The 17,891-nt window shown below is 38.4% G+C and overlaps 1 protein-coding gene across 1 annotated transcript in view; it reads left to right on the plus strand.

The window, feature by feature from the left end:
* PRSS12 (serine protease 12) overlaps positions 1 to 17,891 on the plus strand; it is a 1,465,718-nt gene that overhangs the window by 523,658 nt on the left and 924,169 nt on the right. The window contains exon 3 of the mRNA XM_044061659.1: positions 16,405 to 16,583. Coding sequence (XP_043917594.1) covers positions 16,405 to 16,583 — 179 coding nt within the window. The remainder of the gene's footprint in view (positions 1 to 16,404; positions 16,584 to 17,891) is intronic.

Here is a 17,891-nt window from a genome sequence, read left to right on the forward strand (position 1 = left end):
ACACTATTACTTCAGCATCTACGAACACATCATTGTAAAGTATTAATTCATCTCTTAATATTCTTCATGCTGTTCACATTCAAAGCTAATATTTTCAGTTTTATAGAAGAGTTATTAGAATAATCTTCTTATCCCTTACCTTTCTTATTCTCTCTTATCATTATATTTTTTAAATTTTATTTTTCTTTCCCTAACTCTCTTTCCTATTGAAATTTTCTTGCCTTTTACTATATATGACTCTGACTTTTCTTCACTTGTTTCATCTGTCTCTCTTTCTTTTTTTCCTCTTTGTCTTTCCCTTTACATTTAAATACCATTTCTGTTTTTCTTGTTGTGTTGGGTGTTCTTGTATGGCATTCTTTTTTAAATCTTTTCTTGTATAATTTCATTTTCATTTTTATTTCCATTTTCATTTTCTTGAATTTCTACCTCAGATTCTAACCATGAATGGTCTGTATTACCACATTTCTTACATTTCACTTCACATTTCTTTGCATTATGACCTGTCTGACCACATAAATAATATATTTTTTTGTCACATTCATTAATTAAATGATCATTTAAAAAAAAATAAGAAGTCATTGGTTGGTGTCTGTACCTCACAAAACCTCTATTGTCATGCACATTAATAATACTAGGTATGTGTATCACATTGTCATTTTCCATTCTTTAAAATTATTTCACACTCCCAACCCCCAGTCCATAATCCTCTTTCATCATATATTTTAGTAGTATCTACCACTTCTTTACATATAGTCAACAACTATTCTGTCAGTTCATTTTCTCCCACTTCAGTTCTAAACTGAATCAAGATTCTTTTTTGTTTACCTGAAAAAGGCTTGCACAACATATTCTGACCATGGAAAGTCTGCTTTCTTTTTTTCTTAGGCCCCAAAATGTTTTCCATAGCCAGCCTCACAAAAAGTTTCTTTGTTAATTAAAATGAAAGCTCTTACCTCTTCAGCTTTGACTCTCAGAGGTGCAATAACATTGTCCCATACCTCGTATCTTTACAGGCCTTTTTCTTTTTTGCTGCTCAGCTGAACAACATATCCTTTCTTTACTTCCTTCATCTCTGTCTTCTCTTTAGCTCTTTCTTCTACCATTTGAGCAAAAGACTGTTATTTTTGGAATCTTCTCTGGCTCTTTTTCCTTCTCTTTTTCTCCCTCTTCTATTTTTTTCCATAATGTCATTCCAGGATATAGCAGTTCCACTTTCTAGCTCACTCTGGTTAACTTGCTCCACCAGATACTCATCCTGCAACCTTCCCAGTTGGAGGATGAAATAACACATTTTCTGCCATTTCAAACAGGTTTTTCTGGAAAATTTCTTCTGAATCCATCTCCACCACTGCATTTAGCTCCATCTCCTTCCCAATCTCCACACCATCAGCAGACAGCATTTTCTGTGCTCCCACATCACCTGAAAACATTTCTGGTAGCAATTCTACCATTTTTCTTCATTTTCAACACATTTAACTTCCAAATTGCCTTGGCTCTCAGCAGCCATATTTCTCCCTGTTCGTCTGGCTGTCTCCACACATGGACAGTAAACAGGAAGTCAGGATGTGTAGCATCCAATCTCTTCACCTACTGCAAAGAGTAGAAGTTCCCTGACGTCTTGGTCAAATTTCCCCTAATAGTATAAATGCAACCTTGAGACTTCCCTGAAAAGAGGCTACTAGCCTAATGGGACTAACCTGGTCAACAAAGCAACAACGGATAAATATATAAACATGGCTTTAATTGTTGAACACTTATACTAAATACTTATAACTTATATTTTAGATGTAAAATACTTCTTCCAGTAACAATTACATACGATACAGCAAATCTGAAACAGAGACCAGATGGCTTAATAGTTAAGGTCTTCACTTCCCATCCACAAGGTACAAGGTTCGATCCTGACCTCCGACCAATGCCTGTTTGGAGTTTTAATGTTCTCCCTGTGTCTCTGTGGGGTTTCTCCCCTGTCCAAAAAGCATGCTGAGTGTTTCCTTCTCAAACTCACCAATGAATGGAGCTGTGGGTGGCAGCACAGACTCTACATGGTGCCCTATAGGGGGAAGTACTGTGGTGCGCAGTATCCTAAAGATAGAAGAACATGGATCACAGACTGTGCACCATGGCAGGGCTAGTCACTCAATGGTATAAAATATGGCTCTAGGTGATTCTGTCATGTTGACTAATGTCGCCAGAAATGGGCATGGGTAGTTACCAGTGATAAGTGGGTTGAGGACTCGACCTACTCTGAACTATGACAGGGACCCTTGCTAATGGTGGGAGGAGTATATGTGCCCCTATTGGCCAGTGTGTGCCTGCCATAAAGCCCAGCAGCTTTAGGTCAATAAGCTACTGGCTGGTCAGTGCCTAGTTGCCCAGTCTGGGTTACCTGGGATAGCTCTGTTGAGAGAAAGCTGGATGTAAAACCAACCAACCTGCCAAATATGAACTGAGAATTACCATGCTTAATGTAGATTCACTGACAGGGTGCAGCTTGGAAGTGGATGACATGATGATGTGGAGGAGGGTGGACATCCTATGTATCCAAGAGATGAGGTGGAAGAGTAGTGTAGCAAAGCCACTTGGCTTGGGATCCAGACTCTACTACTTAGGTGGGGGACAGGCTAGAAATAATGTAGGAATTGTGGTGAGAGAGAGGCTTCAGAAAGCAGTGAGGGATATCATCAGAATTAATTTCAGAGTCATGGCAGTCAGACTCCAGTGTAATGACGGGGCAGTATTCATTATCTCAGCCTATGCCCCACAGCAAGGTTGTGATAGTGAGGAAAAGAGTGCATTCAGACAGCAGTTGCAGGACCTACTAGATAAAGCAGGACAACATGAACTGGTGTTGATAATGGGTGATGTGAATGCACATATCGAGACAGACAGAACAGAATATAAGGACTGCCTTGGTTCACATGGTTGGGGGAACAGGAATAAAGAAGGAGAAGCCATTCTAGACTTCTGTCTGGCAAATAGCTTGATAGTAGCCAACACATGGTAAAGAGACAGTCACAAAATCACATAAAAGAGTAGTCAACATGCAACTCAGGTAGACTTCCTCCTAGTAAGGAAAAGGCAGTGGGGTGGAATACATGATTGCAAAGTAATCCCCAGTGAAACAGTTGGCCCACACATAAATCATTAGTTGCCACAATCAGCTGCGAGTAGTGGTCAGAGAAGGCTCTAAGATCAACAGAGACCAGGCTGAAGACCTGGAAGTTGACTGGAGAGAAAGTACAACAGTTCAAGGAATAACTAAGGGCAGTAGCACCCCAAGAAGAAAAGGAACTAGGTGGAGTTGAACAAGAATGGCAGCACCTAAAACAGCACGTGTTAGGACTGCAGAAAAGATATGTGGCTGAACCAGGTATGGAAATAAGGTACATAAGGAAAGCTGGTGGTGGAATGCAGAAGTCCAGGAAGTCATCAAAAGAAAGAAGGGGTGCAGGAAAAAGTGGGAGATAGAAAAGACTGACCAGGCTAGGAAGGACTACTAGTTGGCTAACAAAGAAGCTAAGAAAGAAGTTGCAATACCAAAGAATAGGGCATTGGAGGCACTCTACCAACTTCTGGAAAGTGACTCAGTAAGGGGCACAAAGAAACTATATCAGGTTGCAAGGTAAAGACAGAAAGATAAAGAAGATAGTCAGACACCCTTCATAAGGGATGCCAGCAACAACCTGCTCACCAGCCCAGAGGACATCAAAGGCAGATGGAAGGAGTATTTCCAGCAGCTTCTGAATGAAGAAAATCCCACAGAAGCTGTACTGCCCCAGAAACAGCCTACGATGAGAGAAGAAGAGGGGCCCACCTTAGAAGAAGTAAGAACAGCACTAAAGAAGATGAGGTCAGGGAAAGCAGCAGGCTCAGATGGGGTCACAGCAGATATGATAAAGATGCTGGGTAAGATAGGGGAGAAATGGCTACCAGGGTACTAATAGCAGTGTGGAGAGAAAGGCGTATCCAGATGACTTTAGAATAAGCATACTCATGCCAGTGTACAAGAACAAAGGGGACAGCCACAACTGTGGGCAGTACAGAGGCATCAAACTCCTACTACATTGCATGAAATTTCTGGAGAGGGTGATTGATAAATGGATATGCAGAGTAATAGAATGTAAGATGGGAGATGTGCAGTTCAGATTCAGATCAGGATGCAGTACGATTGACCCTGTTTGCATTGAGACAGGTATTGGAAAAGAAGCTAGAGATGAAGAGAGTCAAACTGGGCATTCATAGACTTGGAGACAGCATATGACAAGGTCCAAAGAAAGCTGATTTGGGCAGTGCTGGGGTGGTTTGAAGTCCCAGAAACATTGGTAGAATTAGAGCAGGCTATGTACAAGGACCCAATGACTCAAGTACAAACAGTGTTTGACCTCACAGAGGGATTCCCAGTGGGAGTGGGTGTGCACCAGGGTTTAGCTAGCTCTGAGCCCACTGCTGCTCATACTGGTGATGGACTACATTAGCAAACAGGTTGGAAGAGATGGATCAACAAAGCTGCTGTATGCAGACGATGTGGCAGTACAGGCAGACTCTGAGCTAGAACTTCAGCAAAGGATAGAAGAATGAGAATTAAATGCAAATCTGAAGGCACATGGGTTGAAACTAAGCACAGATAAGACTGTGGTAATGGCAGCAAATTGGTGAAATCAGAAGAAGCTGAGAATAGACTTAGAAGGGAAGATAGTGGAACAGGTAAAATGAAGAGGTCAAAGCTAGAATCAGAGGGGCTGCAGCCAACTGGCATAGAGTATCAGGTGTGGTCAATGACAGAAGAATGCCAAAGAAGCTGAAAAGTAAGGTGTACAAGACAGTGGTGCGACCAGTACTACTGTATGGTACAGAAACCTGGGCAGTAAAGGCAGAACAGTTGAAAAAGCTAGAGGTGATGGAAATGAAGTGCCTGAGAAAGGTGGTAGGACGCACACTGTGGGACAGACAAAGAAATGAGGACATAAGAGCAATGAGGACAAAGTATCTCCAATTGCAGAAAAGATCAAAGAGAACAGATTATGGTGGTTTGGGCACATGTGTGGAAATGGAGAAGACAATCTGGTGAGGAAGATTTGGGACAGACAGGAAGAATGTAAGAGGAAGCGAGGACATCCAGCAAAGAGGTGGATGGATTGTGTGAAAGAAGATCTGCGACAGTCAGGCATGAGTGTTGACGAAGGCAGGAGTGTGGCATTGAATTGAGAGAGTTGGTGACAGTTAACACGATACCCCGACCCATGTAGAAAAAAATGGGAAAAAAGGGGCTGCTGCTGACGATGATGATGATGACAGCAAGTCTGAAACATTAGGTGGAACTGAGGAACTATTTTACATAAAAAAATGTATGTGTGTGTGTGTGTGTGTGTGTGTGTGTGTGCGCGCATGTATGTATATGTGTATACATGTATGTATGAAGAGAGAGAAAGAGAGAGAATAATAAAAACATGCAAAACAGTTTAACAGATAGCACATTTTTTAAGTACAGTCATGCCTCCTTTCAGGGTGGGTGTTATCAAGGAATTAATGCCCTTCCAGGGGTAGTAAGGCCTTTGGATAGTGGCATCAGGCCTCACAACATCCCTGGATGTTTGTTAATTCTCTGATAACACCTATCCTGTCGGGCATTATTGCTTGCTTAATATGCACACCATAATTCTCAAATGTTTCTGAATTGACTCATAGAAGAAGAAATAATTTGAGCCCTTTAGTAATCAAGAGTTTATCTGAAGTAAACTGTGTAGTTTTAATTTTTTTTTAATATCAATTTTGTAGCAGCATGGTTTATTACTGAAGGAATCTTGATAATAAGACAAAAGTGCACAAGTTTGTTTTCCATGTCTGTGAGTCCTTTCAGAAGTTTTTTTTTTATTTCTTTTTGTGACTTATATCATTTTCCCCTTTAAATAATCTGTTTAGTTTTTATACAATAAAATCCTTTATCCCGCAGAGCATTTGCAGTCTCCATTTCTATAAGTGTTAGTTTAACTGTCAGCTCTAGTTAACTCTCACATAATGCAACTTGTTCATCACTAGATTAAAAAAAATATAGTTAGCTGATAGGTGAGACTTGAGCTTTAGCACATGGTATCAAGTGTTACAATGGCACGATCATCTTATTATAGGTTCATATGTTCTTATTAAGTTTGTGCAAAAATGAGTACAGACACTCATATAGTTTCAGTAGAAAAGCAACTGGACTACTATAAAACAATCCAAGCATGCATAAATCTGTTAGAGAACAGGCAATCCAAACAAACTACAGAAGCAGACATTTCTGAGTACACAGTAGTTACTGAGAAGAGCACTCTTGGCAAACATCAGACTGAAATGAAACTGATTTAATAAACTTTCACTATGCTATGACTTAAGAATGGGATACATTCTTGTAACAGTATATATAAGAAAAACATACACATCTGCAGAAATTTAAAAAGGTATACATAAAATGATAACAACAGTGCATAGTACAAAAACCTTAGTACAATGGATCAGAGCATATGTATCAGTTTATTTTTATGTTCTGTTTATGTTGGTTAATGAGGGAAGTCTACTGAGTCCTGGTAGCTCATTTTCAGGTTAAATTGGAAGCATGTAAACATGGAGTGACTTGGCCATTTCTCCATCTAGTATACTTACACTTCAGTGAAGCAATTCTCATTGACCTGGTTTAATGCATTTTTTTTTGTGACTCAATGAAATTAAGTTAAATTATAAAGTGCGAGTTAAAAATACACTGCAGTTTTTTTTTCCGTTTCCTCACTATAGTGAGACCACTGAGTTGGTATATACAAGTTAGTGGGGGAGGTGAAATATATTTTTTTAAATTTATGGTTTTTGGAGTTAAGCTTCCCTGCAATGAAAAATCAATGAAGCCGTGACTCAGTTATGGATGAACTTAAGAGAAATAGCAAGTGACTGCTTTTAACCACTCTGTGGTATTGCCAGTCATAATTGCAAGATTTCATATTAATTTTTAAGTAACATATTTTGTGTTGTTCCCATTTCTTGGAAGTGTGTATTTTAAATAATTAAAATAATTTCTAGTATTCTGAGACACACAGAAGACGGAATAATTTGAATGTTCCAGATGAAGGGCAGCAGATTAAAGCAACTTTCCATCCAATCCTGAACACATAAGCTGATACAAAATATGAATACAGTTGCTTGTCATCTCTTTCAGGTGAACTGTGTACTCGGCTGACAGCTTCCTCTTTCCAACTTTCAGGCATGACTCAGTACTGTATTGTTCCCCACCTGCCGACACTGGTGGTGATAACCCAATACAGAATCTAGAGTATGAGCTGGTCCTAGTACAAAATAATAGTTTTGATAATATGTACTTATCTTATTTTTACCTGTTTTATCATGGCTACTTCAATAGTATGGTCTTACTGATTTCTGCTGGTCACAAAATGTTAATTTTTTTTCTTTCATTTTTTTTTTATGATTTCTGCCCCCCCCCCACCACACACACACACACACACACACACACACACACTCAACTGACATCCATCAAGTTTTCCCATTTTTTGTTTTAATTAAATAAATTATTAGATATTCTGCTGTCCTATTTGTTTGCTGGTTCTACATGTTTTGTGCAGAGTTTAGTAGTACTTTGAAAATACTGATCACCCCTGATAGGTGCATGGCACACCAGACATATGTGTGTGTTATATAGAGTCAGGACATAAGAGTGCCAGAGCATATTGAGCATCACCAGGGAGGACATATTATGATGATCTTGCACTGAAATAAGAAGGATGAGTATCTTTGAATTGCCCTCACTCATATTGGTAGAGCTGTGTTCTAGTTTTAAGACTGCTGCTGGAACCAGAGGCCAGCAAATTTACCATTGACAGTGAAGTTTAGTGGGAGAAAGAGGAATGGCTGAACAAAAGCTAACTACCTCTGTAACTCAGTGAATATAGAAGAGGATTAAATACTCTGTAGGAATTTGCAACTAATAAAAGTAAATGGTTTATTTTTAAGTACAAGAGCAACGCAATGAAGGGCATAAACAGCAACGTAAATGCAAACTTGAATATCCACAAACACAATACTCCAAAATGATGTAAAAACAAATTTAATTGAGTGCACAGAGGTTAGCGCTTTCGCGGTTAGCTTCATCAGACCAAGACCAAACATTAAAATTCAGTTTAAAAAACCTGAAAGGCGGGAAACTTCATTAAAGATTTAAAGCAAAATCACACTGACAATAAAATCAACAATAAAACAAGTGCTGACTAGCTAATATGCACACAAAAAAGCTATACGCATAAGTACAAACATGTAACAACAAAGCACATCTTGATTCTATGCATATATAAATAAATACAATACAATACAAATACTGTGCAAGAAAAATATGCAAAAAAGCATATATATACAGGTCACTAATGACCATAAAGTATAACAAACTATACATGAAAACATATATAGCAAAAAATACTGACTGCATACCAAATCTATAACACTAATAATCAAAAATAGATGATGTATAAGGATTTGTCAATAAGACGATATCACAATCTCTCACCCTCTAATTTTCAAACGCCTCATCTTTAAATAAGGCTTAATTGGAACCTTTCCATTCAAACCTGGAGGCATATCTGACCTCAGTCGAATGATCCAATCACTCTCCCTCGATTCGGTCAGATTAAATACATCACCACCTCTATTAGATATATGCATTAATTCCAGTATTCTAAACCTGAAAGAATGGTCACTACTGTAATCTATAACATGCTTCGCCAATGCATTGTGGGTAGTACCTTTTCTCATATGGTATATGTGCTCCCGCATCCTATCCCTAAGACACCTATTGGTCTTACCAATATAGAATGCGGGGCACAATGTGCAAGTGGCCAGGTACACGACATTGGTAGACATACAATCACCACTTGCCCGCATTTTAAAAATACCCAAACCATTAGGATGAGTGAAAACAGGGTCAGAATTTATATATGAACAAAAATTACAATGTTTACATGGTTCAGTTAATCGAACGTCATCATTCGGACCCTTGTATGGTACCTTTGAATAACACAATAATTTCCTAAGATTCATCTTGTTCTTATAGATGAATCTGGGTTTATCACCCACTATCTCTCTTACCGCTGGGTCGACTGATAGAATATGCCAATGTGAGTTGATAATATCTTTCACAACCCCAACGTCACTGGTGTAAAAAATAGGACACATAATTCCATTGGGGACTGCATTGGTTCCTACATCTGATGTTACTTCAGGTACCACAACCTGCTTGTGAGAGAAATATGGGGCCGCCCTATTTCTCCTTAAATCATCCATCTCTCTGATACTAACCGTCAGGTCACGTTCTGTATACCCATGTTCCCTAAACCTCCGGGTCAAGTCATTAACTTCATCTTCATAGCAAGTAGCTATAGGATTGTACCTGGAAACACGCATGGCTTGGCCACGCACTATGTTCCTGTATACATATCCCGGGTGCATGCTGTGCCGATGTAAAATTGCATTCCTATGACAGGGCTTCCTATAGAGTCCTGTGTTTATCAACCCCCCATCAAGTTTTTCTACATATATATCCAGAAAAGATAACTTATTCTCAGAATACTCTACTGTAAATTTCAAAAAATCGGTACTGCTGTTAAGCTCTCCCGTGAAATCAGCCAATTCCTCAATGGTACCTTCCCATAACATAAACAGATCGTCAACGAAACGTCTGTAGAATGGGACAAATTTGTTGTAAAGCATACTACGGAACATAAATCTAATTTCCCACTCAGCCATTACTAGGTTGGCGTAGCTATTTGCACATGAAGTGCCCATAGCTACGCCATCCCTCTGCAGGAACAAGTGATCCTGAAAACAAAAAACATTGGATTCAAGTATGGCTTCTAAAAACGTCATAAGTAGGTCAATCTCATGGTCACTTATACCAGATGCCCTCCTTAGATAACTATCAACCATCTCTATACCCACTGCATTGGGTATCACAGTGAACAATGATTGTACATCCATTGTGACAAAAATATAATTGGTCTCTATGACACCAGACCCTAAAAATTCATATAAATCCATAAGGAATTGCTTAGTGTCATGCAGGATATAGATATTGCTGTTAACTATAGGTCTCAATTTATGTTCCAAGAAGATGGAGAGTGGTTCCGTAGACCACCCCTTGCCTGCCACAATGGGCCACAGAGGGGGGTGTACCAGATCTTTGTGGATCTTCGGAAGCCCCTGAATCACAGGAATATAGGGATGCAACACCTCTAAGAATGTAAACAATTTAAAATCAATTTCCTCACTCTTCAAGAGGTCAAGTATCATGTCATGAACTCTGCCACTAATACCAATAACTTGTTCTACAGTAACAGGAATATAAAAGTTGCAGTCACTTAACATAGTAAACATGTCACCATTATATCTCTCTACATCAAATACAACCATCCCTCCCCCTTTATCTGCTGGTCGTATTATAATATTAGAATTGCGTCTAAGCGTTTCAAGGGCTCTCCTCTGTTGATAATTCAAATTGTATTTCACACCCCTCTTACCTCTATTGTATTGGCACGTGGCCTTCTCTAATTTATAAAGATCATCTTCTACTAACTTGCTATAGGCTGCTATCAAAGGAGGAACGACGGGTATATATGTACTTGGTTTTTTAATATTACAACCATGATCAGAACCTTTAAATTCCAATTTCAATGTCAGATTCCGGATAAACAACTTGAAGTCCCTCAATGTTTCACTTGTGTCACTCTGACGTGTAGGGATGAATGATAACCCTCTCGAGAGGACATCTAATTCATCCTGTGACAACCTGACGGACGACAAGTTAAAAACTAATCCATTTTCCTGATTCCCCACATTTTCTTGATACTCAGATTCTGAGGGCGGTCTGGGGATAATTTCCTCTTCTGCCGCCCTCTGCTCATAGATCGATTCCTCCCTTCCCCCGAAATCGATCTGATGGGGAAAGGGTGTCTGGAATCAAAAACCTGTTTGGTAGAACCAGTAGTTCCTTCAAAAGGAACCATATTGGATCCCACATTACTGTCAGAATGGTTAGAAAAAACTTTCTTTCTAACTACAGGACCAGGTTCAGCGGCCGATGTATTATCGGAACCAATACTCTCTATTCTAGCACTATATGTACCATGTGAAACTTGTGCTTGTGTAATATTCGGCGTCAACACCGGACCTGCTGTGTTATTTAACTCATTCGACATATTAACAACAACATCACTAACATCAACAGTTTCTATAATGTTGGAAGTCGCATTAACACGGTTTGCTACAACAGCTGTTTCTTCACAGTCTAAAACAGAAGCAGGAGTCTGGTCAACATTAGTTCTATTCATGGCAATACTACGATTATTATTCCGTGCTACATTGTCCCCTGAGTCAGTACTGACTCGGGGCCAAGTGAAGATATTACCCAAATTGAAATCGGTAATATCACGCTGTAACTTAGTCCTTTTTTGATCCAAGAGTCTCTTTTCGTATCTCATAACATTGTCCAGCAATAAATGACATTTTTCATTGGCAACAGTTATAGGATATAGAGAAAAAATGGTGGAACGTTGCTCTTGTATGTCAACCATTAACGCCTCCTCTAGAGGTAAAAAGAACTTGTTCATTAACCTCATGATGCTAACCGTCAGGTCACGTTCTGTATACCCACGTTCCCTAAACCTCCGGGTCAAGTCATTAACTTCATCAGCGTGGAACAGTTTGATAGCGAAAGATTAAGACTGGCGTTAGATAAACTGGAAGTCGATCTGTTCAAGCTCAAGAGAATGCAGACTCAAAGACATCATTTTGATGTTTGCATTCAAAGACGTATAGTCCCAAGGGGACTAAGAGTCCTTAAGATGCCGACGACCACTACACAATATCCGGAGCTTCTTTTTGAATGGCAACAGCTGAACCTAGAGGTAAGCCTCAACTACATGAGGTTAATGAACAAGTTCTTTTTACCTCTAGAGGAGGCGTTAATGGTTGACATACAAGAGCAACGTTCCGCCATTTTTTCTCTATATCCTATAACTGTTGCCAATGAAAAATGTCATTTATTGCTGGACAATGTTATGAGATACGAAAAGAGACTCTTGGATCAAAAAAGGACTAAGTTACAGCGTGATATTACCGATTTCAATTTGGGTAATATCTTCACTTGGCCCCGAGTCAATACTGACTCAGGGGACAATGTAGCACGGAATAATAATCGTAGTATTGCCATGAATAGAACTAATGTTGACCAGACTCCTGCTTCTGTTTTAGACTGTGAAGAAACAGCTGTTGTAGCAAACTGTGTTAATGCGACTTCCAACATTATAGAAACTGTTGATGTTAGTGATGTTGTTGTTAATATGTCGAATGAGTTAAATAACACAGCAGGTCCGGTGTTGACGCTGAATATTACACAAGCACAAGTTTCACATGGTACATATAGTGCTAGAATAGAGAGTATTGGTTCCGATAATACATCGGCCGCTGAACCTGGTCCTGTAGTTAGAAAGAAAGTTTTTTCTAACCATTCTGACAGTAATGTGGGATCCAATATGGTTCCTTTTGAAGGAACTACTGGTTCTACCAAACAGGTTTTTGATTCCAGACACCCTTTCCCCATCAGATCGATTTCGGGGGAAGGGAGGAATCGATCTATGAGCAGAGGGCGGCAGAAGAGGAAATTATCCCCAGACCGCCCTCAGAATCTGAGTATCAAGAAAATGTGGGGAATCAGGAAAATGGATTAGTTTTTAACTTGTCGTCCGTCAGGTTGTCACAGGATGAATTAGATGTCCTCTCGAGAGGGTTATCATTCATCCCTACACGTCAGAGTGACACAAGTGAAACATTGAGGGACTTCAAGTTGTTTATCCGGAATCTGACATTGAAATTGGAATTTAAAGGTTCTGATCATGGTTATAATATTAAAAAACCGAGTACATATATACCCGTCGTTCCTCCTTTGATAGCAGCCTATAGCAAGTTAGTAGAAGATGATCTTTATAAATTAGAGAAGGCCACGTGCCAATACAATAGAGGTAAGAGGGGTGTGAAATACAATTTGAATTATCAACAGAGGAGAGCCCTTGAAACGCTTAGACGCAATTCTAATATTATAATACGACCAGCAGATAAAGGGGGAGGGATGGTTGTATTTGATGTAGAGAGATATAATGGTGACATGTTTACTATGTTAAGTGACTGCAACTTTTATATTCCTGTTACTGTAGAACAAGTTATTGGTATTAGTGGCAGAGTTCATGACATGATACTTGACCTCTTGAAGAGTGAGGAAATTGATTTTAAATTGTTTACATTCTTAGAGGTGTTGCATCCCTATATTCCTGTGATTCAGGGGCTTCCGAAGATCCACAAAGATCTGGTACACCCCCCTCTGCGGCCCATTGTGGCAGGCAAGGGGTGGTCTACGGAACGACTCTCCATCTTCTTGGAACATAAATTGAGACCTATAGTTAACAGCAATATCTATATCCTGCGTGACACTAAGCAATTCCTTATGGATTTATATGAATTTTTAGGGTCTGGTGTCATAGAGACCAATTATATTTTTGTCACAATGGATGTACAATCATTGTTCACTGTGATACCCAATGCAGTGGGTATAGAGATGGTTGATAGTTATCTAAGGAGGGCATCTGGTATAAGTGACCGTGAGATTGACCTACTTATGACGTTTTTAGAAGCCATACTTGAATCCAATGTTTTTTGTTTTCAGGATCACTTGTTCCTGCAGAGGGATGGCGTAGCTATGGGCACTTCATGTGCAAATAGCTACGCCAACCTAGTAATGGCTGAGTGGGAAATTAGATTTATGTTCCGTAGTATGCTTTACAACAAATTTGTCCCATTCTACAGACATTTCGTTGACGATCTGTTTATGTTATGGGAAGGTATCATTGAGGAATTGGCTAGAGCTTAACAGCAGTACCGCTTTTTTGAAATTTACAGTAGAGTATTCTGAGAATAAGTTATCTTTTCTGGATATATATGTAGAAAAACTTGATGGGGGGTTGATAAACACAGGACTCTATAGGAAGCCCTGTCATAGGAATGCAATTTTACATCGGCACAGCATGCACCCGGGATATGTATACAGGAACATAGTGCGTGGCCAAGCCATGCGTGTTTCCAGGTACAATCCTATAGCTACTTGCTATGAAGATGAAGTTAATGACTTGACCCGGAGGTTTAGGGAACGTGGGTATACAGAACGTGACCTGATGGTTAGTATCAGAGAGATGGATGATTTAAGGAGAAATAGGGCAGCCTCATATTTCTCTCACAAGCAGGTTGTGGTACCTGAAGTAACATCAGATGTAGGAACCAATGCAGTCCCCAATGGAATTATGTGTCCTATTTTTTACACCAGTGACGTTGGGGTTGTGAAAGATATTATCAACTCACATTGGTATATTCTATCAGTCGACCCAGCGGTAAGAGAGATAGTGGGTGATAAACCCAGATTCATCTATAAGAACAAGATGAATCTTAGGAAATTATTGTGTTATTCAAAGGTACCATACAAGGGTCCGAGTGATGACGTTCGATTAACTGAACCATGTAAACATTGTAATTTTTGTTCATATATAAATTCTGACCCTGTTTTCACTCATCCTAATGGTTTGGGTATTTTTAAAATGCGGGCAAGTGGTGATTGTATGTCTACCAATGTCGTGTACCTGGCCACTTGCACATTGTGCCCCGCATTCTATATTGGTAAGACCAATAGGTGTCTTAGGGATAGGATGCGGGAGCACATATACCATATGAGAAAAGGTACTACCCACAACGCATTGGCGAAACATGTTTTAGATTACAGTAGTGACCATTCTTTCAGGTTTAGAATACTGGAATTAATGCATATATCTAATAGAGGTGGTGATGTATTTAATCTGACCGAATCGAGGGAGAGTGATTGGATCATTCGACTGAGGTCAGATATGCCTCCAGGTTTGAATGGAAAGGTTCCAATTAAGCCTTATTTAAAGATGAGGCGTTTGAAAATTAGAGGGTGAGAGATTGTGATATCGTCTTATTGACAAATCCTTATACATCATCTATTTTTGATTATTAGTGTTATAGATTTGGTATGCAGTCAGTATTTTTTGCTATATATGTTTTCATGTATAGTTTGTTATACTTTATGGTCATTAGTGACCTGTATATATATGCTTTTTTGCATATTTTTCTTGCACAGTATTTGTATTGTATTGTATTTATTTATATATGCATAGAATCAAGATGTGCTTTGTTGTTACATGTTTGTACTTATGCGTATAGCTTTTTTGTGTGCATATTAGCTAGTCAGCACTTGTTTTATTGTTGATTTTATTGTCAGTGTGATTTTGCTTTAAATCTTTAATGAAGTTTCCCGCCTTTCAGGTTTTTTAAACTGAATTTTAATGTTTGGTCTTGGTCTGATGAAGCTAACCGCGAAAGCGCTAACCTCTGTGCACTCAATTAAATTTGTTTTTACATCATTTTGGAGTATCGTGTTTGTGGATATTCAAGTTTGCATTTACGTTGCTGTTTATGCCCTTCATTGCGTTGCTCTTGATATTTTTTATCAGTTTTCTCGTTATTTACATTTGTTGTATATCGAGAGCATTTACTCCTTTTGGATCCCCATATTTATTTATTTTTAAGTACAGTAACATTTGTCAGAAAAACAGTCTGGACTCAAGGTATTGCATTTCATATTAACTGTGACACACACCTGAAATGATAAATTAGTAAATGTGTTTTGTATGTAAATGTATACTAATTTATTGTCAGCCCTTTTTGACTGGAGAGCAAAGTATTGAAATTGTGTACAAGATAGCATCACATTATACTGGTAGGTAAGCCAAGAATATTTTCACTAATAGCCAAGCCAGATCTGAGCCAGATATCTGGTTTGGCTGGTCTAGTCAAAATAAAAGTTAAGCATGACTACATGTGTAATACAAGGAATGCAGATTTCTAGTACTGAAACATCTGGTTTATATTTGCCATGATTTGACCTTGGCTCTCATTTGAATATTTGGAGCAAGCTCTGCCATGCTTAAAGTTCGAGACATCTCTGACTTTTCACTTCCATTAAGTTGTAAAACATTGCGAAAGAACAATTGTTGGTTGGAAAAATTAAACTCATGTCAAGTAGTTAACATACCATATCATATTGTAGCATATAAAATTAAAAAAAAGGTTATTTTTATTAAAGTGAAATTCAAGATATGACAAAAATAGATGATTTTTTAAAAATATTTGCTGATAGGTGTCCTTTAAAGCTATTGCTATATAATTGAAAGCATATAGTTTCTAGAAATATCAGTTACGTAATTGATCATTTCCTTGTATTTATAGAACTAATGGTGGCTTCTGTTTTTTCAGGGAAAAGGGCAGAGCAAAGCACGTGACTGTTTCTGGACTACGACCCGTCCCAGTTCAATGGAGTGATGTCCATTGCCAGGGTAATGAGGAGAGTGTATTGCTGTGTGAAAAGAGCGTTTGGACAGCTGGAACGTGCCCTCATAAACAGATAGCTGCTGTGTCTTGCCACCCGTTTGATGGTAAGTATATAAAACTGCTATTATTAGTTTTTTTTATTAACCAGAAGGTGATGGATTAGTTTACTAGCTGAGTCAGTTTATTTCATTTTAATGATATGAACTTTGCACTCATAACACAAATATTGTTCTCCAACGGACAGCAGTTCACAACATTTTCTAACCAAACCAGAATTAACAAATTGTAAATATAGGTAATCCAGAGGGCTCGAGTGAAGTCTGGTATCCCACCTGTGACCCAGAAAGTGACAGGACTAATAAGAAACAGAGTATAAAGGATAAATCCAGATAAAATCATTTTAACTAGCATATCTAGGAGACTCTCTATCTGATACCCTCCATATGGGAGGAATAAAGACACCTTGTTGAAGTTTCCAGTAGTTTACTCAGTTAAGCAGGTAGATGGACAAGGTTTCTTGTTCTAAAGAATTTTCTGAGAGACAGTCTCCTAGATCTGCTAGCTAAAATGATTTTATCTGGACTTATCAATTGACAAATTGTGGTTACAATATTTACAATCAGAAACTGACTGTCTTTTGGTGGAATTTGTGATGTCGCATAAACTACTACCAGGTAAATGCCCATGATCAGATAGTTGGCTGACTGTATACTTACTTTTGTTGCCTTGTCAAAAAACAAAAAAAAAATTATTAATATGTATTCTGTGTTCCTATTTTTCATTTGTCACCTTTGTTTGCACACAGTCCTTAAACATTTTCTGGTGAGATAATCTGTTGAGTTTTCACTGCTTTACTAAAGACAGATTTATTGCTAGAAAATACTAGCTTTATGTTATTCAGTAAAGCAAACCTTAAATGAGCAAAGGACCAGCAACATTCTTTTAGATTATATATGCAGCAATCTATAAGAAATAGTTTATCTATGGTGGACTGGGGATTACTAGTTAGTTCGCTTGTTTGATAAACAGTGAAGACATTTTAATTTTTGTTTATGAAATACATTATTTCTTAAGCTCTACCGCATTATTATCAGCAGAAATGTATCAGTGAAAACTGGGAACATCTCTTGAGAACATTTTAAAGTTGATCCACTATGACTTCTTGAGACTATGCTTAACACAAAATTACCAGGTGTACAAATCATTGTAACACGTGGTCATGGGTGTATAGCTTCTGTATTGTGTTATTTATATGTAACCCTCACTTCTTCTTGTTAATTTTATTCTTTGTAGTATGTGCTTAAGAAATTAGATGGAAAACAAATTAATGTTCAAAAAGAAAAAAAATAAACTGAATTATTGTCAGAGTTTATTAAAATATTTATAAAAATTATAGGAAGATATGCAGTTTC

Source organism: Protopterus annectens, chromosome 2.part0 (assembly GCF_019279795.1).
Source record: "Protopterus annectens isolate FY-2018-M chromosome 2.part0, PAN1.0, whole genome shotgun sequence".
Taxonomy (NCBI): Eukaryota; Metazoa; Chordata; order Ceratodontiformes; family Protopteridae; genus Protopterus; species Protopterus annectens.